The sequence below is a fragment of the Mirounga leonina genome, unplaced genomic scaffold (genome assembly GCF_011800145.1).
Source record: "Mirounga leonina isolate KUSES-001 unplaced genomic scaffold, KU_Mleo_1.0 Mir_171, whole genome shotgun sequence".
NCBI lineage: Eukaryota > Metazoa > Chordata > Mammalia > Carnivora > Phocidae > Mirounga > Mirounga leonina.
In genome coordinates this window covers 3,011,588-3,037,400 of record NW_023270436.1, presented here as the reverse complement: position 1 = coordinate 3,037,400, position 25,813 = coordinate 3,011,588, and the positions used below count along the sequence as shown (strand labels likewise).

The window sequence follows — 25,813 nt, the reverse complement described above, 5'->3', positions numbered from 1 at the left end:
GTGAGCTCATATGGTCTGCAGGGAGGAAACGGTAACCCGCGTCCAAGACATCAGGACGCCGACTGACACGCACGGTCTCCCGAGGCCCCGGCAGCTCCGCCGCGGGCTTCCGTCCGAGGGGTTCACGGCGGTCCGGACGAGGAGCCCGCGTCTGCTCCGGGAGGGGAACCACGGAAAGGCACTTACCCAGCTCATCTGGGAGAAGAGGAGACAATCCAGGGACACGCGCGTGCTCAGGAAGTGGGAGAAGCCTCTCCTGCTCAGCGCACGGCCGCCTTCAGTCCACTGGCTGTGGCCTCGGGGACGTCAGGTCCTCCTGCTGGCAGGCGCCCCGTTGGCTCGCGACCGCTGCTGGTCGTACCTCACAGAAACTATCAGGAAAAGCAGGAGGGTGGCTCCCTGAATCGCGGCCAGAAGAAAGAAGTAATAGTTCAGATGGCAGCCGTTAATATTGCCTGCGGAGAAACGAGGAGAAAGCCCGTCAGCCGCACTTAGGGACTGTTCAAGACTTTATCTGTTAAGTTTGGTTCCTAGCAGGGTCAGGGAGACTTAAAAAACAAAGGAGAGAGAGAAGAAAATAATCATCTCTCTGTAATTCAAAACACACAAGTATTTTGCTTCTACAACTGCCGCAAACGCCGCTCTGAAGCCAGCTATGTCTCTACCACGGGCTCCGGGCTGGGGTCTCTGCCGTGAACGGGCCCCCCTGCTCCTCAAACGTCTCCCCACCGGACGACGGAAGGATGAGGCCAGGAGCGCGGCGACAAGACCTATTTCTGACCACACCCGCCCGAGAATCCATGCGGCGGCTGTAGAGAACCGTCCGAAGTGAACGAGGAGCGCGTCACCGTGTTCTGCGACACAATGTCGAGAGAGGCTTTAAGTTTTTCCAGTACAGAAAGTCCGCGGAAGGAGAACACACCGCGCTCCTGTGCTCCCGCCCCCTCAGAAGCAGGTACTGGAGGGAACGGTGTTTCCTCCCAGTCTCCTCCTGCAGCGCTCGCCGCTGGGGGGCTGCCGGCTGGCCCGGCGCGCACTGCTGTCCTGAGGACCAACCCCCAGGCCGATCCTGAAGGCGATGTTCTCCGCAGCTCGGGTCCAGAATCTGGGCACTTATCAAGGCCACACTGCGGGACAGCCCGGACACCACGTCCAGTGCGGAGTTCCGGGTGTCCTGTGCCGGTCAGCAGTTCCTGGACGGTAAGCACCCTCCCTCGTGTGTGCCCGTCACAAGCCAGGGCAGACAGCTGACATTCACTCTACATACTATATAGGAAGACAGGAGTTTATTTTTTAAATTTCCCCCCAAAGTTCAGGTTTTAGCATCCTCGAGGTGATACGGGTGCACACGTCGTCCCAATGGCCAACATACCCAATGCTCCACTCTGCCCCAAGCACTAAGCATGGCCTTTCACACGCACCGTTCCGTTTAGTTCCCAATACATCCCAACCAGGCTGAAGAGGTTACACACACAGACGCGGAAGCTCAACCAACAAAGCTCAAAGCCACCGGCTTGCCACGCCCGGGCTGCTCCCCGCTCTGTGAAACGGGGGACACAGCAGCTGCTGGCGTCAGTGTGAGGAGTAAACGTGTGGGTACCGGACCCTGCACAGGACCCGGGACATACGAAGGCTTTACATCGCCCTCCTGTTACCGTCCTTACTGTACACGTGGGTCCAGGACCATCAAGTCCGTAAGCTGGGGTCTTTCTGCTGGAGTTTCTCAAGGGCACCACTGACCACAACACTCAGTGTGGAGAAGCAAGAAGGATGTGTGCAGAAAATATGATGTTTGTACTGGAACATCCAGAGCCGCTCACAGCACGCTGCCCTGGGCTCCCTACAAAGCCTGACCCCATCACCATGGCCCACAGGTGTCCTACCACTTACACCGTTTGTCACCCACTAAAAAGGGTGACGCATTTCTTGACAGATGAGCGAAGACATGTACTTGGTCGGCAGTGTCTCCAGAGCTGTGCTCTCTCTCGTGCATTGAACGCAGCTCTCTGATTTGCTTATTAAACAGTCGAGGCTTCTGTTCGCCTGAAGGGCTTTGTGAAACTGGGTTGTTCTAGAACTTCCCTTCTGTGTCTGAACACATACTAACACCAACGTTTCACACTGCTTGTATTCATAAACACAGTTAATGGTGGATATAACACATTCGTACAAGGCTCAAGCAGGCTGCAGAAAACAATGACTTCCCACGTGGATCGGTTTGGGAAGGGATCTGGTAATACCTGAATTTCTAGCAGACCATCTACAACAGGTAGTTAGGAACAGTGACTGAGGGGCGCCTGGGTGGCTCAGGCGTTAAGCGTCTGCCTCCGGCTCAGGTCATGGTCCCAGGGTCCTGGGATCGAGCCCCGCACTGAGCCCCGCATCGGGCTCCCTGCTCAGCAGGGAGCCTGCTTCTCCCTCTCCCGCTCCCCCTGCTTGTGTTCCCTCTCTCACTGTGTCTCTGTCAAATAAATAAAATCTTTTAAAAAAATAATAAAAATAAAAATAAATTACGAAGAGTCAGGGCGCCTGGGTGGCTCAGTCGTTAAGCGTCTGCCTTCGGCTCAGGTCATGATCCCAGGGTCCTGGGATCGTGCCCCGCATCAGGCTCCCTTCTCTGCGGGAAGCCTGCTTCTCCCTCTCCCATTCCCCCTGCTTGTGTTCCTTCTCTCGCTGTGTCTCTCTGTGTCAAATAAATAAATAAAATCTTAAAAAAAAAAAAAAAAGGAACAGGGACTGAGTCCCCACCACATGCCAGGCTCCGTCCCAGGCACTGGGAGGCCCGCACAGCCTCCGTGGATCCCAGGCCTCACCGTGGCCACTGCTGTGTTAGCTCCACGGAACCGGACGAGCTTGCTGTCGGGGACACCGGTGATGTCATTCCACGTGCAGGTACTGAAGTATGAATCTCCCCAAATTAAGGAGTCATTTCAAACTTCTGAAGCTCCGGCGCCTGGGTGACTCAGTTGGTGACATGTCTGCCTTCGGCTCAGGTCATGATTCAGGGTCCTGGGATCGAGTCCCGCATCGGGAACCCTGCTCACTGGGGGGCCTGCTTCTCCCTCTGGCACACACTCTCTCTCTCTCTCAAATAAAGATGTAAATAAATCTTACAACTTCTGAAGCTCAAAGCTGGCGTGCCAAGAGAACTACAGTTTTCCCTGTTAGGGTCGGCCTGTGTGGGATTAGGAAGAGTATTCAGAAACCACAATTAACTCTGTGCTTCCTTGGGCATCTTCACAGACCGAAGAACAATCGCACCTAAAGACAGTAAACTCTAGGAGATTGTTTATGATAAGACAGACTCCTGGGCCCCGGAAAATGAGCTCACACGTCCCCCCCCAGACATACGTGTGAGAAGGTCCCCAGCAGCTTTACTCATGACAGCCTCACACTGGAAACATCACAAACACCCAGCAAGAGCAGAACAGATCAATGAATTGTGACTGACTCATCCACCGGCTACTCCCCAGAATAAGAAAGAACAGATTACAGGCGATGACTCCCAGACGAAACTGTGGAATGGAGCCGGCCATCACGGAGCAGAAACAAGAAGGCGTCCACGGTGCCCAATGTCGCAGCAGCAAGGACCTAGCGGGGTGGTGAGCGGACTGACTACAGCAGGCCCCAGGAAAGCCTCCCGAAAGGTCCTGTATCCTGATCTGGAGTAAAAACATTTCGAAATGTGCACTTAAGATTGGTATGCTTTAGGGGCGCTCAGTCAGGTGAGTGTCCGGCTCTTGATCTGGGCTCAGCTCATGATCTCAGGGTCATGCACTGGGCCCACCTCGGGCTCCCCACTCAGCGTGGAGTTGGCTTGGGGATTCTCTTCCTCTCGCCCTCTGCCCTCCCCCTGCTCGTGCACTCTCTGTAAACCAAATCTTAAAAAAAAAAAAAAAAAAAAATCCTTAAAAAAAAAAGATTGGGGTGCCTAACAGTCTGAATTATGCCGGATCTAAGTGATGATGATGATGACGAACACCCAGCCTACGGGAGAACAGGCAGGGAAGGGAGCAATGGTGAGAGAGCAGGGCCTCTTCCTCCACACCACAGTTCTGTAACTACGCAGGAAGCCACTCGGTGCATCAGTCGTGGGATGCTCAGCCAGCTCCACGCCACCTGCTTCATCCGAACCTGAACACAAGTGCAGAGGGAAGGACCGGAAGAGCAGAGAGACCGGAAGAGCACAGACGGCGCCCAGGATGGCACCTGCCGCCCCCTCTACTGAAGCAAGACGTTATCTGGGTGTGTGGGGGGGTTACCTGGTCCCGTTCTCTCCCCAAGTCCCCAGGTGGGAGGGCGCTGGGAGGGAGCTGCCTGGCCGGCTGCGCGCTTCCCACATCTGCATCCTCCCCGTGCCAACCGAGCTGCGGGGCCCTGGGGGCTGCAAGCACAGCTCGCTGAGACTCTCCTTCCTGGTGTGAAAACAAGGACAGCACTGGACATGGTGTGGGGCTGTGGTAGGACACACTGCTCTGAAAATGACACCAGCTGCAAGCCCTGCGTGTGTGCGAGGGACACGAGGACCGGAGACGAGCCTCACAGTGAGGAGCTGGACGCTACCCTGTGAGACATGAGGGCGAATGATGGTAAAGCTGGAGATACTAAGTCAGTGACAAGGGGATGAAATCACTGGAAAGCAATTAATGGAAATCACCAAAACTAATCAATCCTTCAAGATATGCTGAAAAATAAGACAAAGAAATAGAAGGATCATGGAGTTCTGACCTGCAGCAAGGCTTCCTCTGAAGAAGGTCGGTCCCATGCCCAGAAAAACAGATCATGGGCCGCCAAGAACCCGTGAGAATTCCCAGGAGCCACCGTGCCCCTGCTCTGTATTCCACAGCCGCTCACCCTCCCAGGGGCCTGGGAGTCAACAGCAAAGCCCCAGACCTGCCTGCTCTCTTCGGAACAACCAGGTCCGAGCCCGCCGAACGCAGTGTGGCCAGGCCTCTGGGAGCTGCGGGGGCAGCTGTGGTTTCTGAAAGCCACACTGAGACTCCACAGCCCTAAACTCACCCCTCAGGATGGGAAGGTTAGCTTAGTCAGGGAAGGGCCTTTGGAATTCTGTATTTTCTTGGGGAAAGTCCCCAGGCTTTCATCAGAGTTCCAAGTGGATTTATGACCGACAAACGGCTAAGGGCCCTGGACCCAAGTAAATACTGCACAACTGAACAAGTACTAAGGCTCTTTTCACAGGCAAAACAGAAGAAAGAAACCTTCATCTCGTGAGTCCAGTTAAAAGGTACCATAAATCTGGGATCAGCAAAATTCTTTTGTGAGTGATTCTGCTCAGCGCCCCAACATGCCACCTCCTGGCCGATAAAATCCCCTCCTGACGGTCACGAGTCACTGCTGTGGCTCAAGAAAGGAGCTTACTCTCTATCTACGTCTTTAACAGCAGAAAGTTTAAAGGTGCTGTCTGGAAAAGAAAACCAAATACAAACCAAGGTAAACAAAGAGAACCTGCTGGTACCGCTACTGATCGAAGATATTTTGAGGAAGCAGCTGCAGCCCCACAGACCCAGCCCGTGTGGCGGAGGCGATCTGGCCCCGGGACAGACAGAGGCTCACCTGCGCCCCTGCAAACTCACAAGGACGTAGGGGATCAGGCAGGGGGGCGTCTCAGGCAGCTCTGGGGCAGCCGAGCTCCAGTAACACCACACGCCCTGGGTCCCGAGCGCCGGGTTCTGCCAATGGCCGTGTGCAAACAGACGGTGCGGCCCTTACCGAAGTCTGTGTGGTTGCTCATCCAGCCGATGGCTTTGATAGACACCAGCTCCAACAGTCCAGAGCCCACAAACGAGCCGACGCCAGAGAAGAAGAAGAACAAGCCCATTATGGCGCTCTGCATGGACTTGGGGGCGGCCGAATAGGCGAATTCTAGACCTATAGGAAGAAGAAGATTGTTTCTGTGAGAGGTGGGCTGACAGTGCCCCTGCCTAAATATGGCAGATTTGCACGGGGCCCCACGTGGGGTCTCAGGTAAGCAGGGCAGCTCTCTTCCCTAGTCTGAAGACTGTATTTAACACAAGGTCAAGAAATCAAGGGGCCCCTTCTATTCACCAGGACAGTCCTTCAAGTAAGTCATGGAGCAAAAAGTCAAGTCCTTGCTCTCAAACTTCACAGTAACATCTGACCTGTCAGCTCTTGTATTTCTTGATCTATGTGGTTAAAGAAGCAATCTTCTATGTTCTCAACTAAGGAGGGTCTGAAAACAACATATACAGACTAAGATGGGGATCCTTTTAAGACTTCTATCTTAAAGACAATATATTTTAAAATTATTTCAACACGGACATCCATAAATTCACATTTTTATAACAACTATACGTGGAGATTTACAATGAACTGCAAACAAAAGACCGCTCTATTCATTTCCTTCACGGTCAGGAGCGCATTCTGCAGGAGTCTGATGACAGGTGTGGAGGGGAACCGCCGCCGGCAGCCCCCCACAATCCATCCGGCTCTGGTCATCCTTAATTCTGTCCCTCCCTTCCGGCAGCTGGGAACGGGTCTGCACACACTGCCTTGTCCACACCCCACAGGACACGGCTTGCAGGAGAGAGGCCTGCGCCAACAGGTCTGCCTCCTTCATAAAGCCGACCCGACACACCCAGAGCTCTGGTGGCAGCCAGCGGCTGGGCTGCCACGGCAGAACCACAGAGTTGTGGTTAGGAAGAGTCCGACCTGGGAGGAACCACCCACAGCCGCTTCCTCCTCCTGTCTCTGCTGGCGCCTCCGCGGGAGCGGACAAGTCCTGGGAACGTCTCTGGGAACCCTGTTTTTATACCCAGAAATGCGAACCTCAGCCACAGCATCGCTGTACTTACGGACTCACGTTCTGAACCACAGCTGCTGCCACGAAACACAAGGGCACTAGGCCCCTCGTGTCTCCGTGTGTTCTACTCATGCCCCCCGTTCCTCCCGGACCCTGCCAGCCCCAGGCCCCGGAGGGAGAGAAGCCTCACCTGCGATGCTGGCGAATATCTCACTGATGCCAATCAGCACGTACTGTGGGACCTGCCACCATATCGGCAGGTCAGCAGCGTAATACACGACTTTTCCGATGGTCTGATTGATGGTTTTCTCTTTAACAAGGTCCAGCCTTTTGCTCTCCAAAATTCCTAGAATTCATAAGTAGGTTAATAGAACACTTGTTCATTAACATTCGCAGTTAAACTGAAACACTACACACTTGCTACAAGATGCTTACTGACTACTCTGAGAAGTACAAGGGCAAGGCCCAGTGACACAGCGGCCAGGAGGCGCCCGACCTAAAGGACTGCCCCCTCCCAGCTTCCTAGTTACTCTCTGATCCTACCAGATATGTCAGGCGGGTCTTTACGTGTGATGTAAGCCTCCGACGTCTAGATGGCCCACCTGCACGCCGGCTGTCACACAGCCCTGCGTGAGGAGAGTAAGAAGGCACCCACATTGTCAGGGGGCAGTGGGTCCTGAGATGTTTTTCTTGCCATGGTGACGGATTTAGGCTGGCCCACTGACTTGCTACCCTTCCGACTACAACCCCGGCCATGGCTGACAATACGAGTTTCCCGGATGAAACCCGGCGAACAGCCCGCACCCTCAGCAGCCCTGCGATCCCTCTCCATTACTGGTCATTTGTCAGGGGCAACAAAAGGACATGGGGAAATGAGCAAGAGCACCAACAGCCACACCTTGTAAAACAAAAAATAAACCAATCAGAGTAAAGCTTAAAAGCAACAGCCGTAGCTCCAAGTTCTTAGGTCAGAGAGGTCACCGGGTTTGTTTCTCAAGAACTCTGTGAACGGGGTAACGGGCCTAGTATTTAATATTTACGCAAACGCACGTGTTCAAAACCGTGAGCACGAGGACGACAGCTGTCTGGGAGAGGGCAGTGGACTCTATTAAAAATACCCCTTTTAAAACCTGAGAACGAGAAAGGTCCAGGCTACCAGTAACAGGAGGACGGGAAGACAAATTCTGGAATCTGCCCCAGGCTACAGGTCACAGGAAATGTCCAAACAAGGAGAGCACGGAGAGCGCGAAGACTGTATCCAAGGAGCAAGGTAAGGACAGGCCTCTGGCTCACCTCCATCAGAAACACCTGCATCCCTTCCCTGGAGGCGCGTGGAGGGGACCCCAACCCCCGCACCCTGTCCTCTAGCAGGAAGCGCAGGGGCAGACCCGGGTGGGGGCAGACCGGGGTGGGCCGAGCCGCCAGCCTGGCGCTCCCAGCTGCTCTAGCCGGGGCCTCTGGGGCGTGGCAGTGCCCGTGGCTGTCTCTGCCAGGACGCTGGTGGTGGCACGAAGGGCCTTATCCACAAGTGACAGCTTGCGGGCACGGGACAGAATGTGGCCTGCTTCCTCTGGGTCAGCCGAGGCTCCCCTCCCACTGTTAGGACACCGCCTCGGCCACCAGCGTGGCGCTGGAAGGTTCTGGAGCAATCCTAGCGCAGCTGGGTCTGCAGGAAGGACCCTCTCAACCGGCCCTGACAACAAGCTGGAGAAAACACTCTTCTCCACAGGGAAGGCCGGACAGGTGAGAGGACGTGTGTGCGTGTGAGGGGTGTGGAGGGTGCCCCTGGGGACACGACCTGCTCTGTGGTCTTAGCCATGATGCGGACGCCGTGCAGAACCAGGGGGCGCTGGCCAGGGGGACACAGAGCACAAGGCCGGCGGGGGGGGGGGGGGGGGGGGGGGGGGGGGCGGCGCAGACGACGAGGGGGATGGAGCAGTACCGGCAAAGCTGCCAGCGGAGGAAGGGGGGCCGCCAGCACCGAGGCCCCGGAACAGGCCGTTGCGAGGTGACAGCAGGGGACTAACAAGGAAGCATCAGCACGAGCGTGGAGGAAGGTGCCCGAACAGCCAAGGCAGCACACTCCTCAGTGAGTGGCGGCTCTGCAGAGGCGGAAGCGAACCCAAGGCCCCCGAGGCCGTGGGCAGGACGAGGCTGAAGGCACAGCAGCACCGCGGGGGCGGGGGGAAGGACCGGCAGAGGAAGAGCGACGCCACAGGACAGGGCCCAAGACTCAAGAGGCACAGGAAATCCAGGTGCGCTGCGCTTCCCGCAGGCCCTCTGCCCACGGCTTCGCAGGCACGACGGCGTTTATTCTGCTCAGAACCGAGACACTAACGGCACCACGCTCTGGAACGTGAGCAGCGCGAACTCTGGCCACACGCTCGGGCTCAGGACCCCACGTGCGCCACCTCCCCCGGGGACACACTTAACCCCGGAGAAGACGGAAACCCGTGACGCTGTGACACACACACACCCCTCCGAGTCCCTGTCAGAACAAGCAGACAAAAACCACCAAGGCTTCGTCTGGAGCAAGGGTCGCCATCCAGAGGCCCAAAGGCAAGCCCTGGCCTCCGTGGACACGACACACGGCTCAGGACTCGGTGAACGGAGGGGACACAAAGGTCAGTGCTTACGGGGTCACTCTGGGTGACCCACACAGCGTTTGAGAGAGGGCGTGGGCAGAACCTGGGTCCCGATCACCAGACGATGCACACACCACCATATACTACTGGACCATGCGCTCATCCACGGGACCCCCGGGCCCCTCGCAGGCCCTGGAGTGCCAGGCTCCTGCTGGAACGCGTCTGATGAACACAGAGGATGGCGCTCCAACAGAGGAACCATCCTGTTCGGCTCCCTACAAACACTTGCAGAAAGCGCCATCAGGCCAGAAAGGAGGGCCTGAAGTCCGAATGCAGGATCTCTCCCAAATCCACAGTAAGTCGAAGCATCACTAACCAATGGGTGAACATCAGTACGAGGGAAACGGTTCTCTGGAACTACTCGTGGGTCATAAAGGAAGTAAAACCCAGGTTCAGTAGTCTTAGAAAACAACAAAATTACAACAAATCCAAGCACATGAGACCTGACAAAGCAGCAGTGACAGGCAAGTTCATGCCATTCTACAGTTTCCACTATTAAATAGGGAAGAAGCAGCAAAAGTAAATGAATCTAACTCATGAGAGAGAAAAATCACAAAACAAACCCAAGGCAATAGAGAGAAATTGTATCTTAATTATTCTCTATTGTTAGAAGACACAGAGAAAGTCAAATTAATAAATTCAAGAGGTCCTATGGAAAAATCATCAAATACATATAGTTTTGGCAAGCCTAATTAAAAAAAAAAAAGAGCACATAAATACACGAAACTGGAAATGAGGAAAGAAATACAACAGATTATTTAAAAGACAATTTTTATCTCCAGTCCAATAATTTTTCTAAAACTCAATAAAATGAATGGTTTACTTGGGACATTTAAAAAAAAACACTTAAGTGATTCAAGAGAAAACACAATCTGCACAAAACTGAGAAAAAGGTGAAAACATCACCCCATTTCTCCTGAGAGAGTAATGGGCTCATGTGATTTTCTATGCAAAGACCTGCGGAGCGCAAAGATAATTCTTCCCAGGCTGAAATACTCTCCTGCCCACAGAAATTGGGGGTCTACCGACTCCTTTTATGAAGCTATACGACCCCAAAACCAAACCACAGACTGATGTCAACTAGGGATGGAGGCACGCAGGTGTGAATAAAATAGCAGACTGCAAGCAAAGTCAGCCCTCTGGAAAAACTCATGTTTCAGAAACGCAGGAATGAGCATCAGGAATTTAATATAACTAAAAAAACATCAATATCCGGGGTGGGAGGGGGCATGCAGTCCTCTTGGAAACCAAAATGTTACTGGAGAAAGATCTGACATTCATTTCTACCAAAAACACTCAGTAAAATTGAAATAAAGGTTAGAAATTTAGCAGAACCGTGAATATGTATCTCAAACTCCAGTTCTGAGCTTCCCCGGGAGCTGCCCTGGAGGCGCCCTGTACAGAGTCCGGGGGGGAGGGGCGGGGGCGGGCTCTCCATCACCACCAGCTCTCCCAGTGCTGCACACAGTCCCACCAACACCCAACAGAAACACAGGGAGGGAGGATCACCGTGAAGGCAGGAAGGGAAACCATGCTATCTGAAGAAAACAAATGACCGTTTGAAAAGAATTCATTTGAACTCAGAATTTTTAAAAATCCCTTATGTGAGCAAACAAAAGTACATCAAGTAGTTAGGAAAAACCTAACACAAAATGCACAGGACCTAAAATGAAGAAACGCATAAAACTGCAAGATCCCATAAACAAAATTCAAGAAAACATGAAAACACTGGAAATGATACTCCTCCGATGAAAGTTTTGATTACGCCGTCCACATGAACAAGAAAACCCCGGTACAAAATGCCACAGGGCATAACTGTACACAGAATCTGAGGACTGATAATGTAGGGGGGAATCACCATCACCCTAACATACATCAAAACGAAGACATACCCGTTTAAATCCTTCAGGGAAGAGATTCACAGAAAAAGTAATGAGCACTGACAAGGGAGCTAGAACTTGTGCCTGTGGCCTGAACATTTCCCACCGAGGGGACAGAAAGCCGAGGACAGACATGTGGACGGATGAGGGCGCGTGCACAAGCGGGTCTGACGTGCGGACAGACTGGAGTTGGCCATCACGTGTACTGAGAGAGGACTGGTCTAAGAACTGACGGTGTATTTAACAACGGAAGATTGTATAGTTGTTAAACACCATGATTTACATGTGTAATTGACAAAGAAAAAATGGTATGTACATAATACACAAGAACAGTTAAGTTATAAACTGAATACTTTCATTTCTATTTAAAAAAAGATGAATTTAGCTGTAACAGCTAATGTCCTTGGAAGACATCACGTGGTCACCCTGATGGGGGTGGGTTACGGATGCTCTGGGATCTCCCGGCTCTTCTCTGTGTGTCTGTCATGACCGTGGATCGCCTACGTGATACCAATTTTCGAAAACCTGCTGTGGACCAGTGGTTCTTAACTAATGCCAGGTACGAGCCAGGAAAAGGCTCTCAGCAGGCTCTGCCCCAATTTCAGGGTGCTCTCTGGCCCTGAAGGCTACGCACAGACTCCCACCTACACCCGAGTGACGAGCACCCATGACACCACCAAGGGGGACGGAGGGGCCGGCATTTGGACGGGTAGGCACCACCAGCCTGGGATGTTGGCGGAGTCACGGCCTTCCTGGAAGAGAACTCCGTCAGATTATCCGAAGCCTTAAAGGGATGCCATGATTACACTTGCAGAAATCCACCGCAGTAATGCCCAGAGTATGAGCCCAAGCACCCCAACCCCCGACGCCCAACCACAGAGGACTGCGGAGGAACGTCTGACATGGAGGGATATTCATGATACTTCGGGGCTGGTTTTCAAAGCATGACAAAGGAAATAGAAACGTATCCACCACATGCCATGTATGTAATTTTCCCATGCACCCGCAGAATAGTCATTAGATTTCCGAAGGTGGTGGAATTATGAGTGCATGTGCACACGCACACAATGGCTCATCTGTCTTTATACAGATTTTTCCCTCCTTACATGTAACATGCTCAGCTTTTATTATACTCTTAGGGTTTTTCTGACACTTATTTTCTCAGTCAGGCTCATATCAGCTTGCACAACAGGATTTCGTTTTTGCAAGAACACAGACACACAAACAAGATCAGGCAGGTTCACACTGTCCTAATGGTGAGCGTCTCTAGGGAAATTACGGCTGGTTTTTACTTTCTTCTTTATGCTTCCAAGATCACCCTCCCTCCAGTGAGCATCTCTTGCTCCAGTAATTCAAGGGTATCACACACGGTTCTTTAAGGGGAAAGGAAATCTAACCAATGAACACACTTCCTTTTTCCTTATGCACACTTGAAAAAACCCCTGGGACCTGCTTGATTCTCAGCTGAGAGACTTGAAAGAATGAACCCATTACCAGCAGGCATGGTTCTAAATGGAAGATATTGACTGGTTACGGGGGAGGGTAGTAAGTTTCAAAGCCAAAACTGTTTCCTTTCCATTAAAATCTTGGTTTGCTAGGATAGTTTCAATTTCTACTCAAAGCTTATTAATGTTCCAATTAAATACTTGCTAGAGCTGGAAGTAAAACTGCGTGCATTATATTTAATAAACAGTGCTTAACTCAAGTACCAGATACTTAAAATCTCCAAAGCAGTGACTCTGGGGCTCCCTTCCCCTATCTAAGAACACAAGCGTAGTGGATGCCTTCCATTTCTAAGAAAGCAATTCCAACTCGGAGGCCTCAGGGCCGAGCGACCACACTAGCTGCCCAGCCCCCCCAGGGGCGAGGGCGGCCCCACAGAGCGCGGCCTGTTCTGCCCAGCGCTGGGCGAGAAGTGCCGTGTGCTCTGCGGGCACTGGTGAAGGCTGGATGCCATGCCCACGGGGTAGTCTCAGCGCTCACTCGTCTGTCAGCTGCCTCCTACACAAACGTGGGCAGAGACCACAGGAATGCCCTCCCTGGTCCTCAGCGTGACCCCCAGAAGAACCGAAAAACAAGACGGTATTAAGGGAGCCCAAACCCAGAACCTCCTAAGAAATGCCTGAAAACCGAGGACACCTCCCTTCCCAGAGGGAGAGAACAAGGACTCCCCCCTTCCTTGGCATGTAACCAGCGTGGCCGTGGTGCAGAGAGGGCCCCGTGGTACAGGGACAGAGGGGAGCTGCGGGGCCCAAAGCTGAGCCCATGGTAGGTGCTCAGGGGAGGCAGGACAGACAGACAGCAACCCCGGGCAGCTGTTACTCCAAACAGCCCTGATGATCTCTGATCCTGCTTAATGAGACCCGCAATTACAGCCCCACTGCAATTTAGTTTTTATTTGCTCTTATTTCCCCATGTGCCACAGGACTGGAAGAGAAACAGAATCATGAACAGAGCACACAGTAAAAACTTCATTCAGACACGACCTCACTTTAATTATCTATTTGATCAAGAGAAAATGTAATTGTCTTCTAAAATGTCCCAGTCCCTGGAATATAGATTTCTTAAGCCTAGGGACTCATTTCTTTAAACCTATTAAGTACTATATCAATATGTTCACTCTGGGGACAGTGCATGGAGGCTGCTGGGAAACATTGCTGGAGAATATTAAATTCTGTCTCAGCAGTACTTAACATTAAATTCCTCCTAACAGTGGGTGATACACAGTTGGTTCAGGAGTATCAGCTTTTCTGTTCTTGTTACGTAACTAAGCTGTCTTAGGGTTCAACGATTTTCAAATATTAATGAAGGAAGAACTCCAGAGCGAGTTGAGAACGTCAGCGGTACCTCAGCTTCATCAAAAGATATTCCAACCTAACAGTTCAGAATGCAAGAATCATGAAAACGCCCCTCATCAGTATTGGGGTGCTTCAGGCAGTGGCTCACATCCCCTCTCTCTCTGGGGGTGGGGGTTGGTCATGAGCCTGGACCTGATAAAACCTTTCTCCACACGAAGGGGCAGGCCAAAGCCAACTCTGGACCTAAGTTAAGAACACTAAGGGTCAACCCATGACTTTGAGACTGATAATAAAAATTCATCCATTCAGCAATAGACAGTCGTCCACAATCTCAATCAGAAGGGAGAGAACAAGCCTCCTCTGATCCAAGCCAGAAGTCACCTTCCAGAGCACTTTACCAGTTTTGGCTCTAGAAGAAAAACAGCAGAGCCTTAGGAAGAAAATCTTAACCTTCACATAATGGAAACCAGAAAGTGAACGGCATCCATTCACAACACCCCACATCTGTCCTCTTTTAGGGTGCACACACGCAGCGTGACCAGAGGCCGGTCATGGGGCTCCGAGTCACCCACAGCTGCTAACGCCAGTTTTGAGCTCCAGGAATGAGACAGAAATGCCTCCCCACCTGCAGCGAAGGCAGAACACATCACAAAGAACATTCCAACGGCGATCCTTTTTAGGGATGACGGGAGTAAGCCATTTCTTCTCAGAATGGGATCAACCAGTTTATCCTTTAAGGGAATTAACAGGAGGATGAGAACTGCGTCGAACATGGTCAGCCAGGCCGCCGGGAACTAGAATCGAAACGCACGAGACAAGGTTAGTTCTCGGGAGGAGTAAGTAGTCACTCACCTCATAACTAATGTCTGAGAAAATCTTTTTCTTTTTTTTTTTTTTAAGATTTTATTTATTTATTGGACAGAGAGAGAGACAGCAAAAGAGGGAACACAAGCAGGGGGAGTGGGAGAGGGAGAAGCAGGCTTCCCGCGGACCAGGGAGCCCGATGCGGGACTCGATCCCAGGACCCTGAGATCATGACCTGAGCCGAAGGCAGACGCTTAACCGACTGAGCCACCCAGGCGCCCTGAGAAAATCTTTATTCTAGAAGAGTCCATTCATACAAAGTATAACCTCCTAAGGAAAAAGTCTCAGTTTCAAGACACTGGAACTGAAAAAGATTTTCATTTCCAAGTGCATTTGCATTTGTTCTTCTATGCTTTTAGGGAGAAAAAAGTCAGGTAGGAAGATTAGTGTTTGGTTGACATTTGTCAACGATCTAGGAAACGACACGGCCAATAGAATAGTCTCTAAAATAAGCAAAAGTTCCATTCCAATGAGAATGTTTCTGGTTCGAGCAGCCGAGGACCCTCGGGAAGGACCTACGACTGGCGGAAGGCACCCGCCTGCTACATAAGCTCCAAGTGACAATTTTCAGATCATCTCAGTTGTTCTCACCGTATGAGGAGTGGCTGTGATTCTGGAAATCGCCGGAATCTTCAAATGAAGACTCTGCAGAACATACGTTGTCTGCATCTGGGTGTAAAAAGTGGGACCGTTATGTGTGGGAACACTCCAGCGAGCCGCCCACCCCCAGACCGCTCCGTGAGGAGGTGTGCATGGCTCGGGTCTGAAAACAGATCGATTATTTGGTCATCATACAAGTCATCTGGAGATCAACTTTGGAAAAGAAGTAACAGAGCAATTAAGCCCAAAGGTGGGGCCTGGAAAGCAGAAGCACACCCGCTCTTAGCTTCTCTCATGGAAAGGGTCTCAAAACGTCTAACTCAGCAGAAGTGAGTTCCACGACTGGAAACAGGATTCCAAGATCCCACAGACTCCGCAGAGGAGAGCACGGTGCCCCTGCACTCCGGTGGCGACCCAAGCAAGTGCGGGGACAGAAAGCAGTGGATACCCGGCCGTCACCACTCACTTGGAAATACACCGTCCAGTAGGGTATCAAAGCCAAGAACACGGGGATGATCTTCACAAGGGCCTTCACGTCCTCCACCGTGTCCTCCGCAAACGGCCCTCCGCGAGACCTCTTACATGAATCAAACAGACTGTGTTTAGAAGAGTGCTGAAGGACTCCAAGGCCTTCACTTTGGGAGATAAAATGAAGGAGTTAGTTTTCTTCCACCCCCAGAAATCACGTATGTGGCAACAATTTACATTTGGAGGCCGGAAGCCAGCTCGCTGCACTGATCTGCTTGAACACCCCCCTGTTCCTCACTAACTGCGCACTGAACACAGCAGCCTGGGCTGGCGGGAAGCACTGCGCATGTGTGGACGAGGCCAGCAGAGGGCCTCGCCGGGAAGCGCACCTGCGCTCCTGCCACGTTAGGCGGCCACAGACAGGGCGCGGCCGGTCTCCCCGCCCCGCTCCCATCACGCACACTGAGCAAGGCCTGCGGTTTCACTTGAAGCTAGCTGCTACATCAGCTACAGCGCTGGATGAGCGTCTGAGGGGAAAAAAATGGGCTGGATTGTTTGGATTTTGAGTCGGGTGGCTTTTTCAAACGTGAAAACTTCACAACCATAACATGGATGTTGTTACTAAAGCTGTTGCTTTAAAGTGCAGCCACTGATGGGCCCGTGAGCAAGGGTTCTGTTCTGGCAGGGAAAGCTGCGATCGCGATGGTAACACGACGATGTCACCAGGCAGCTGGTGGCACTGGGTGCTTGCTCGTTAACCTGGATCACGACCCTGGGAGGAGCCATCAGGATAGTCTCACTGGCCCCAAGGCACCGAGGAGGAAGCCAGGTCGCAGAGAGGGTCAAGAACGTGCTCAAGGTAACAGAGCCAGAGAACGGGGGCTGGGATTTGACCCGGAGGGCCCTGGCTGCAGAGCCTAAGGCCCAGGCCCAGGGGACGTCGCCTGCCCCTCTGCTCCCTGGCCACAGGCCTCACCCTCACGCTCACGAGTCAGGCATGGTCAGAAAATCAAGCCTTCTGGTCGTGGCTCATGCGTTAGCAGCTGCCTTACTCACACGCTTACTCTAGGACAGTTTCATTAATTATAAAATGAACACGTCCCAGTGGATAGCTCCACAACACTCTAACGGAGATACATGCTCTTAGATTGTTAGGGATAAAACAGAAAAAAAATTCTTTCATTTGCCAACTATTCTCTAAAGCCAGAAATACCAGGAGATAAATAATTACCATTAAGAACTCTTCCCTTCTTCCAATTCTGGGACTCAGATATAAATGACAGTGGTCTGCTTTCTAGTTTATAAACGCCTATCCAATTTACAACTAAGTGACCACTGTTTTAAATCATTTTTGTCTCAAAACAATGACATTTTTTCATTTGAACATTCAGAGTGGGGGGGGGACCAAAAAACTGAAAACTGTAACTTAATATTTTAGCCAAATGTCAGACAGGACAACTAAATTCAATTCAACGAACATTTACTGAGCACGTACTACACACCCAGATCTGTTCTACCTGGTGCTAGAGATACATAAATAAAGTTAGAAAGATACTACTCCTAATCATATGTAGCTTATCTAGTAAGGAAAATAATCAGGAAAACTACACTCAAAGAAAAACTCTAAACTCCACATATACTACTCATACTTTCACTTGAAAGTATTCACAGCTTCTCCAATTTTATTTTATTTTATTTGGCCAAAAGGAAATGTAAAGTCCTTACATACCTAGTTCAGATGCTCTCTGACTTACTACATCATACTACATGTGCTTCTCTAAGAACATGTCAGCGTCCAGTAACAAATACATTTTTACACACAGAATCACTCCGACGTGTTCCTGGTTACATTACTCACGTCATTAAGATACTCTGAGAAGTACTAAGTTGCAGGCACCGCGTGCTTCCCCGAACTCACACAGGCTGTTAGTGTGTTATTTTGCAACACAGAAGGGTCCAACACGGAGCCAAAGACACAAACGACATGAAACACAGGCAGGACCCAGAAAGTGCCCCGGCTCCATGAGGCCGTGCTCCCCGGACCCGTCTTCTCCCAGGAAGACGGTCCATTAATTCTCAGACTCTCAACTCAAGAGGTATGTATCTCGAAAAGTGTTTACAACTATTCCCACTCCGTCGGATGAACTGAACAGATATACATGGACTTCTCATGTAAAAGGAGCATTAAACTAATCTTCGGGACACAGATCAACGTAGGCCAGGAGGAAACCAGAACCGGGCCAGATGGAGGAGACACTGCGCGACGCTGAACTTGCCTAGATTTCTGGAGCCGACTTTCTGCAAGAGCATCCTGGCCGTAGTTGACATCAGCCGGGCTCTCATCACGGGCCAGGCAGGCATTCCGCCGAGAGCTGTGTACACGTCAGCTCCTCAGGCCTCACAACGATCATGTGAGACGAGCTGCTCCCCACTGTACAAAAAGGGAATGCAGGCTTGGCAAGGCCATTCACCTGCCCAAGGTCACAGAGCTCGGATTCTGTGTACCATGAGAGCATAATTTGAGAATTCTCTGGACACCGACCTCTCTACAAGATAGTCCTTTTTATCTTAACTTTGCCAGTTGTCCAAAAAACAAACTTAACCCTAAGTAGAAGTCAGTCCAGATTTTTTTCGTCACGCCATTTGTGTATCCGGAACCCAAAACTGTCCTCTTGCAGAAATGTCTACAGGTACCACCCACACCGACACACTGAAACTTTAAAGGCTGTATTTTGCTCATGAGTAATCTATCTATAGAGTCGGCGTCCGCGAGCGGGACCCCGCCTCCGCCCGGTCGGGAGCCGGGGAGTCGGCGTCCGGGAGCCTCTGGCAGACAAGAGCAAGGTAGCACCGTCAGAACTTGTAAACATTCCCCAGCGGAGTGCCACCACTGGTGGTTCTGAATGAGGAGTCTGAATGCCACACTGAGCCGCTGGGACTTGAGGCGTGGCTGGCGGATCTGCGGGAACCCCGCGCAGGGACAGCCAGGAGTCCAGTAGCCCGCAGCCAAGGGACAGGGCCATAAGAGCTATTCTGGAACAGCTTCAAACCTCCCACATGGAAGCAAATAGCAGACATTCACGTGACTCCAAGGGCGTATGTAAGATACAAGCAGACCAGCCACGAGGAGGCAGGTCTGGGGGTCGGCCTGCAGAACCTTCCAGCACTCAGGGCCACCCAGCCATGAGCGTGCTGCCCTAAGGGGCAGAAGGCTCCCTCCGGCTGAACGGTTAGCCTCTGGCTCGGGGACCGCTCACCCCTCAGGAATGCCTAGTTTGATCAAGATATTCCGAGGGGGTCAATTACAAAGGGTCCCAGGGATTTCTCTGGGGTGATGGAAATAGTCTCTATCCTGACCACACTGCAGTTACATGGTCAAATAAGGCTGTCGTTAACTCCAGAACTGTAGAGCTCAGAGGGATGCACTGTACTACATGTAGATTACGCTTCAACAAATACCTAAAATTGCTGAGGTCTCTTCTTGGGCTAAGTTCTGGACTTGCCTTTATTAATATGCATCTAGAGTGACCTACCATCCGTCCCAGTTTGCCCGGGACTTCCCCAGGACGTGGGGCTTTTGGTGCTAAAACAGGTAAGTCCCACGCAAAGCGGATGATGTAGTTCCCCTACCTGCATCTCAAAATTCTTTTACGTCCTCCTGTCACAGAGCGGCTGCAATGACCATGGGCTGATGGGGCCCATGCTGACCCACAGCTGCTGACTCACAAGTGAGAAACAACAGCTTACTGTTTAAGGAGCTCAGAGAGGTACCTACAAAAGTAAGCAACTGCTCGATTTTTTATTCAAACGAACTCCAGAGCTTTTCAGAATACACAGAGAAATGTACACAATACGTACAGTGTCTCTCCTATGATCTCTGCCGATTTCTACCTCCATCTTTTTTTTTTTTTTTCCTGAAAGATTTTATTTATTTGAGAGAGAGAGAAACAGAGAGAGACACCATGAGCAGGGGGAGGAGGAGAAGCAGGCTCCCTGCCGAGCACGGTCCTGGGATTGGGGCCCCAGCCGAAGGCAGGCACTTAACTGAGTCACCCAGGTGCCCCTACCTCCCACATCTTTACATAAGCAAGAAGTCCATCTAAATCAGCAGTGAGAGGAAATTCGGTGCGGAAGTTAAACACTGAAAGCATGAGCTCCGGAATCCGGCTGCTGGAAGACAGTAATGCCACACCACCGCCTCGAGCGGACACGAGACTCTAAACCACCGCGCAGAGCCCTGCACATCGTGGGCCGGCGTCAGACATGCGCGAGTACTTCCTTCACAGCCTTGGGGAAGTCGGGTTAGGCTGAGCCTACGATCACAGCTCGGCACTCACCCACTCTGACCGCGTTCTCCGCTTCGCTTCTGGGGACGGCACGAATATGCCAGGATCTTGAACATATAGGTGAAGGCGCTGCCATCAGGAGGCTTGGTGATGAAGACGCTCTGGCCGCAGAGGAAGACCAGGAAAGCAATGCCGATGCAGACCGCTGGGATGAGGTAGCCGGTCACAAAGCCCACATTCTGCTGAATGTAGGCGATGCCTCCCAGAGAAATGATTGCTCCCAGATTAATGCTCCAATAAAACCAATTAAAAAACCTTCTTGTGGCTTCTGGACCTCGGTCTTTAACCTAAAACAACAGGGAGGAAACAGACTTTGAAACGTGGTAATCTGCAAGGATGAAAAGCCTGTATAACGAAGTACTATGGTCACTGTCATGATGGCAGTCTGTAAGAAACGCAGCACAATCAGCTGGTGCTTACAGATACGCTCAGAATCCCCGACAAAGGAGCACCCTAAACTTCAATCACTACACTCTCTGCGTAGTGTTTTTCTGAAGTGTGCTCACATCCAAGAAATCCAAGAGAGTTTCTCAAAGTAACATCTGAGCACCGCCTGCTCTGGAAACACTGGAATGCTCCCTAAAAGTGCCGATTCACAAGGCTCTCAGGCCAGACTTACCGACTCATCCTCTCTGGGGTTGGGGGCCAGGAATTGGCCTTTTAAACACTTTCCAGGCGACCTCTACTCACAGGTAAGTTTTAGAACCACCAGTTGTAGAGCTGGATAGCTCCACGCCTTGATCAATCTGGGGCACGGTCGAAATTCCAGACTGAAACTAACACTAGATGCTATTTCAGTCCAGGAAGGCTATGGAAGGGATCAGGAGACATGCTGGAAAGGACAGAGATTCCTGGAGGGCTCAATAACCACTCATTTCCTGAACTTCGGCAGAAGCACCGGGTAACATTCCCCACAGGACGACTGCGATGGGCCCCACGGTGCCGGTGGCGCTCCACGTGTGGGCAGGCGCCCCACACACCTTCCCTTCTCCCTGTGACGTCCACGTCTACGCGGACACCACTCCACTCTAGCCGGTGATCTCATACCATTTCTAAAAAAGCTTACTAGCTAAAGGCCGACGCTGGGACGCATACAGAGACGGTCCTAGGCTTGCTGTCCTTGGAACCTCTGTTGTCTCCTCCTAATGTTACAAGTTATCGAAAGGCTGATTTCTGTCAGAACAGATCTGACATGTTCCACAGAACAATCTCCACCAGCAGAGCACAAAGGTTTTCAATGGGGGCCCAAACAACCAAGTGCCAGATACAAAAAAGCACCTTGTTAGCAGTCATATAACTTGATACAATATCATAACCTCTGTTTTTTGAAATTGCAGGTATAAAACAGTCAAAATTGTATGCTCCTCAAAAGAAAAAAAAAAAATTAATCCAAAATGATTAAGTATGGCTACTGTGTTGTCAGCAGACATGCCTGGGCTAATGACATGGTAACCAGCATCACAACCTGAAAATCTGAGTTTTAAATAAACCACAGGTTCTCAGGAGGAACTTCCAACTCGCCTCCCGCCTATGTTAGATCTGGATGGAGGTCCTGGACCAAATGCTGGCATGAGGACAGAATGAATGAGTCGTCCTGGGAATTTCTCTTATTTCTGAGAGAGCTCTTCATGGGGACACAAAGCATATTAATGTTACTAAACTAGACGCAAATATTCACACTATCCAAAGACAGACCAGAGAAAAGAAAAAATCGTAAGCAGAGAAATGGTTACAGAGAAAATATAACTAAATATGTAAGAACCAGTAATGGGGGGGGGGGGTGGCGCTCAGCAAGCCTGAAAACGAAGAGGGCCGGTAAACAGAACACCTAAATTAACGCAGACAACATGCAAATTGGCCGACGTACATCAGGCCCTTTTCGTCACCTGTGACGACACCGCACACATCGTCCTGTGTGAACTTGGCAGTCAACCGCTTTGAACATCCAAGTCAAATTTTCTGTTACTTTGGAAATCGAAGCCTCTTACTAAGGCCCTAAATAACTACATACCAGTGATTTTTTTTTTACATACCAGTGATTTTTTTCTACAAATGGGAAGCCGGCTCCTATAAACTGCAAATCACATGCTTCTGTGCCCTGAGCTGGCGAGCCTGCAGCCAGTCACATTACATCATCACCCGCGCAGGGGCCTCTGCCCTCCCCAAGCGAGGGTAAACAGCCTCTCATGTGACTGGTCAAGATGCCACCCCAGTCAGCTCAGAAAAGCCCAGTTAAAAGAACACAGAGCCGAGTACAGTAAGTCCCACAGTTGCTGGTTTGGAAAAATTCCCTCAAATGCACAAGACTGCCCCTTTTTTTCTACTAGGAAAATAAACGTATCATTTGCTCTCTACATCTGTAAAGTAAGCTTTTCTTCTTCCAGTTCGCTATTTGAAAGGACAATGTGACCTTTGAAACAGGTGAAGCTCTGGTGAGAATGAAGGCACTGGCATGATTTCTGTCAGCGTGGATCACCTTGGCATCTTTAGCGGCCCATCTTCTGTCCTAAGCCAGCGGACCCCCCCAAAGCTGCAGAGCTTGACCCCGCTCATCTCATTTAGAACACTCCCTAAAGGCCCTAGATCAGAGATAAGGGGGGGGGTGACAGAGAAGCATAAAAAGTACCTTAGAAACACAAATAGACTTCCTCAGAACAAGGAGAGCCAGGAGATGAGGAGCTAACTCACCCTGAGGACCAGACCGGCAGGCTTCCCACCCAGACGGGTCTCGAAGCCACACCTCCTCCACCAAGCCGGCAGCACTGGCCGCGGAGCAAGCACCCTGGCAGAAGGGCACCAACGTTTCCCTTCTAAACGCTTTGTCACTGATGCAGCCCACATACAAAACAGTTCACCGTTTTGAGACGTACAACCCCGTGGTTTGAGCCTGCCCACACTTGAGCAACCACAAGCAGTACGCAATTCCACATTTCATCACACCACCGAAAAATCCTGTTCCTTCACAAGCACTTCCCATTCGCTCTCCACTGGCCCCTGGCTACCACTCCTCTTCCAGTCTTTATGGATTTGTCCATTCCAGGCACTTTTGTACAAAAGGAGTGAAAGGGCATGTAATCCTCCATGTCTGGATCTACCACTTGGCATAGTGTTTCCAGCCTTCATCCCACTGTAGCACATACCAGCACTCACGGCTGAGGAATGTGCTGGTGCGCGGAGGGACCCCACCGACTTTATCTGTGCATCACTTCGAGGACATGTCAAATTTGTACTTTGACGTTGTAATCTCATGCAAAAGTTGAAGGAATAGTAAAACATACACTTTTATATACCCTTCACCTAGATCCTTGGTTTTCTTTTTCTGTAGCTATAAATGAAATACTCTTTAGGCTGAATGATTTAAAAGTAAGTTGCAACATGACGACATTTCACCCCACGTGAATCTAAAAACAAAGCCAAGGAGGACACATGTTGGGGTGAGCACATGCAAGTAATGAATCGTTGAACCCTACAACAAAAACTGACGAGGTACTCTAATGTTGGCTAACTGAACACACTGAAAAATTAAAACAAATACAAATAAAAACAAGTATTTGAAGAGATTAGGCTAGGTATCCTGTAGAAGAGAGCATTTTTAATGTCCAAGTGTTATTATGCATCAAAAAAGTTCCTGTTCTGTCACGCATTCTCGATACCCTCTACACGACCACGCATTCCTTTATGAAACGTTAATTGCTGGTCCATTACCGACTGGCGGGAACACACACAGAAGTCCGACTGCCTGGGTCCAAACCCAGCTCCCACTCCCCTGCTGAGGTTCTGGGCAGTTCAAACCTTCTCCCCTGGCGCTTCCGGTAAAACAGACAAGTGCAGTCCGTAAACTGTCCTGAGGCTCAGATAAGGCAGTGTAACAAGGACAGTGAGGAGCATGACAAACACTGATGTGGCTCATGGCCCACGTGGCCGGTCTTGAAGGGTGCTTCCCTATGCTGCCAATGCTGTGCCTTCACCGCCAGCACCCACGGCCGAAGCCACGAGCCTGGGCCCGGAGACCCACCTCCGCCCCCACGGCACTGTGTCGCACGGTGCCCATCTCGAAGCCACGGTTAAGGCAGCAATCAAGAAATCAGGCCCGGACTACCACCCTGGCTTGACCACTCACTACAACAAAAAGAAGTCATCTCTGTACCTCCATCTCCTTTCTGGAAAAGTGGGTACGAGATTCACATGAGGTCCAATGAGTTCGGGGTGTAAAGCACATTTCCTGGTGCAGAGAAGGAAGAATTCGGGACATGAGGCAGCTATCATGCCCAACATCATTAGAAGGTGCCACCTTGTTGCAATGGGTAGCCTGACGTGGGTCCTTTACTTAAAGCTCAGATTCAAAGGACAGGCTCCTGCATCCTGGCTCAGTCACGTACCAGCCGTGTGACTTGGGGCAAATGATTTACCCTCTCAAGCCTTGGTTTCGTCATCTGTAAAATGGGCACGACGGCAGCAGGGGTGTCATGAGGACTGATGACGTACTGAGCACAGGGCCTGGCGCACAGCAGGTCAGCAGCAGAATCAGCACAAAACCCCACCGCCGCCTCCATGTCCACGGAGTCCACCGAGGCCAAACCCCTCTAAGTGGGCCAGTGTAACCGACTCCCACCTGGCATGCCTGTGGTCATCACTTCCCTCGCTCATCTCCACACCACGTGTCACGAACCCCTTCTGGGACGGGGCGGGGCCTAAGTATTTCAGGTTCTGGGAGACACCCAGTCTCTGTCACAGCTCCCCAGTTCTGCTGCGGCAGCGTGAAAGCAGCCCCAGCACGGACCCCGGTGTGACCAGCGACAGGCAGGGCTGCTCGGAGAAAGCTTTATTTATGGAGGCTGAAATCTGAATTTCACAAAACTTTCCCTTGTCACAGAAGACTCTGCTTTTTTCCGAACGCTCAGCAACCCGAAAGCCATTGTCATTCTTAGCTTGTGGGCCCTCCAAAAACAGGAAGTGGACCAGATTTGGCTGTGGGGCCTCAGCTGCCAGGCACACACCTGCGCTCCAGAAGCCCCTTTTAGAAACGAACATCAGGGGCGCCCGGGTGGCTCAGTCGGTTGAGCGGCTGCCTTGGGCTCAGGTCATGATCCTGGAGTCCCGGGATCGAGTCCCGCATCGGGCTCCCTGCTCAGTGGGGAGTCTGCTTCTCCCTCTGACCCTCCTCCCTCTCGTGCTCTCTGTCTCTCATTCTCTCTCAAATAAATAAATAAAATCTTTAAAAAAAAAAGAAGATGTTACAGGGGCGCCTGGGTGGCTCAGTCGGTTGAGCGACTGCCTTCGGTTCGGGTCATGATCCTGGAGTCCCTGGATCGAGTCCCGCATCGGACTCCCTGCTTGGCGGGGTGTCTGCTTCTCCCTCTGACCCTCCCCCCTCTCATGTGCTCTCTCTCCTTCTCTCTCCCAAATAAATAAATAAAATCTTTAAAAAAAA

The 25,813-nt window shown here is 51.2% G+C and overlaps 1 protein-coding gene across 1 annotated transcript in view; it reads right to left on the bottom strand.

Moving 5' to 3' along the window:
- SLC15A4 (solute carrier family 15 member 4) overlaps positions 1-25,813 on the bottom strand; it is a 27,246-nt gene continuing 1,433 nt past the window's right edge. The window contains exons 3-9 of the mRNA XM_035016702.1: positions 20,374-20,669; positions 16,035-16,203; positions 15,560-15,637; positions 14,730-14,898; positions 6,972-7,127; positions 5,731-5,889; positions 1-455 (exon numbers count right to left, since the gene is read on the bottom strand). Coding sequence (XP_034872593.1) covers positions 307-455; positions 5,731-5,889; positions 6,972-7,127; positions 14,730-14,898; positions 15,560-15,637; positions 16,035-16,203; positions 20,374-20,669 — 1,176 coding nt within the window. The 3' untranslated portion in view covers positions 1-306. The remainder of the gene's footprint in view (positions 456-5,730; positions 5,890-6,971; positions 7,128-14,729; positions 14,899-15,559; positions 15,638-16,034; positions 16,204-20,373; positions 20,670-25,813) is intronic.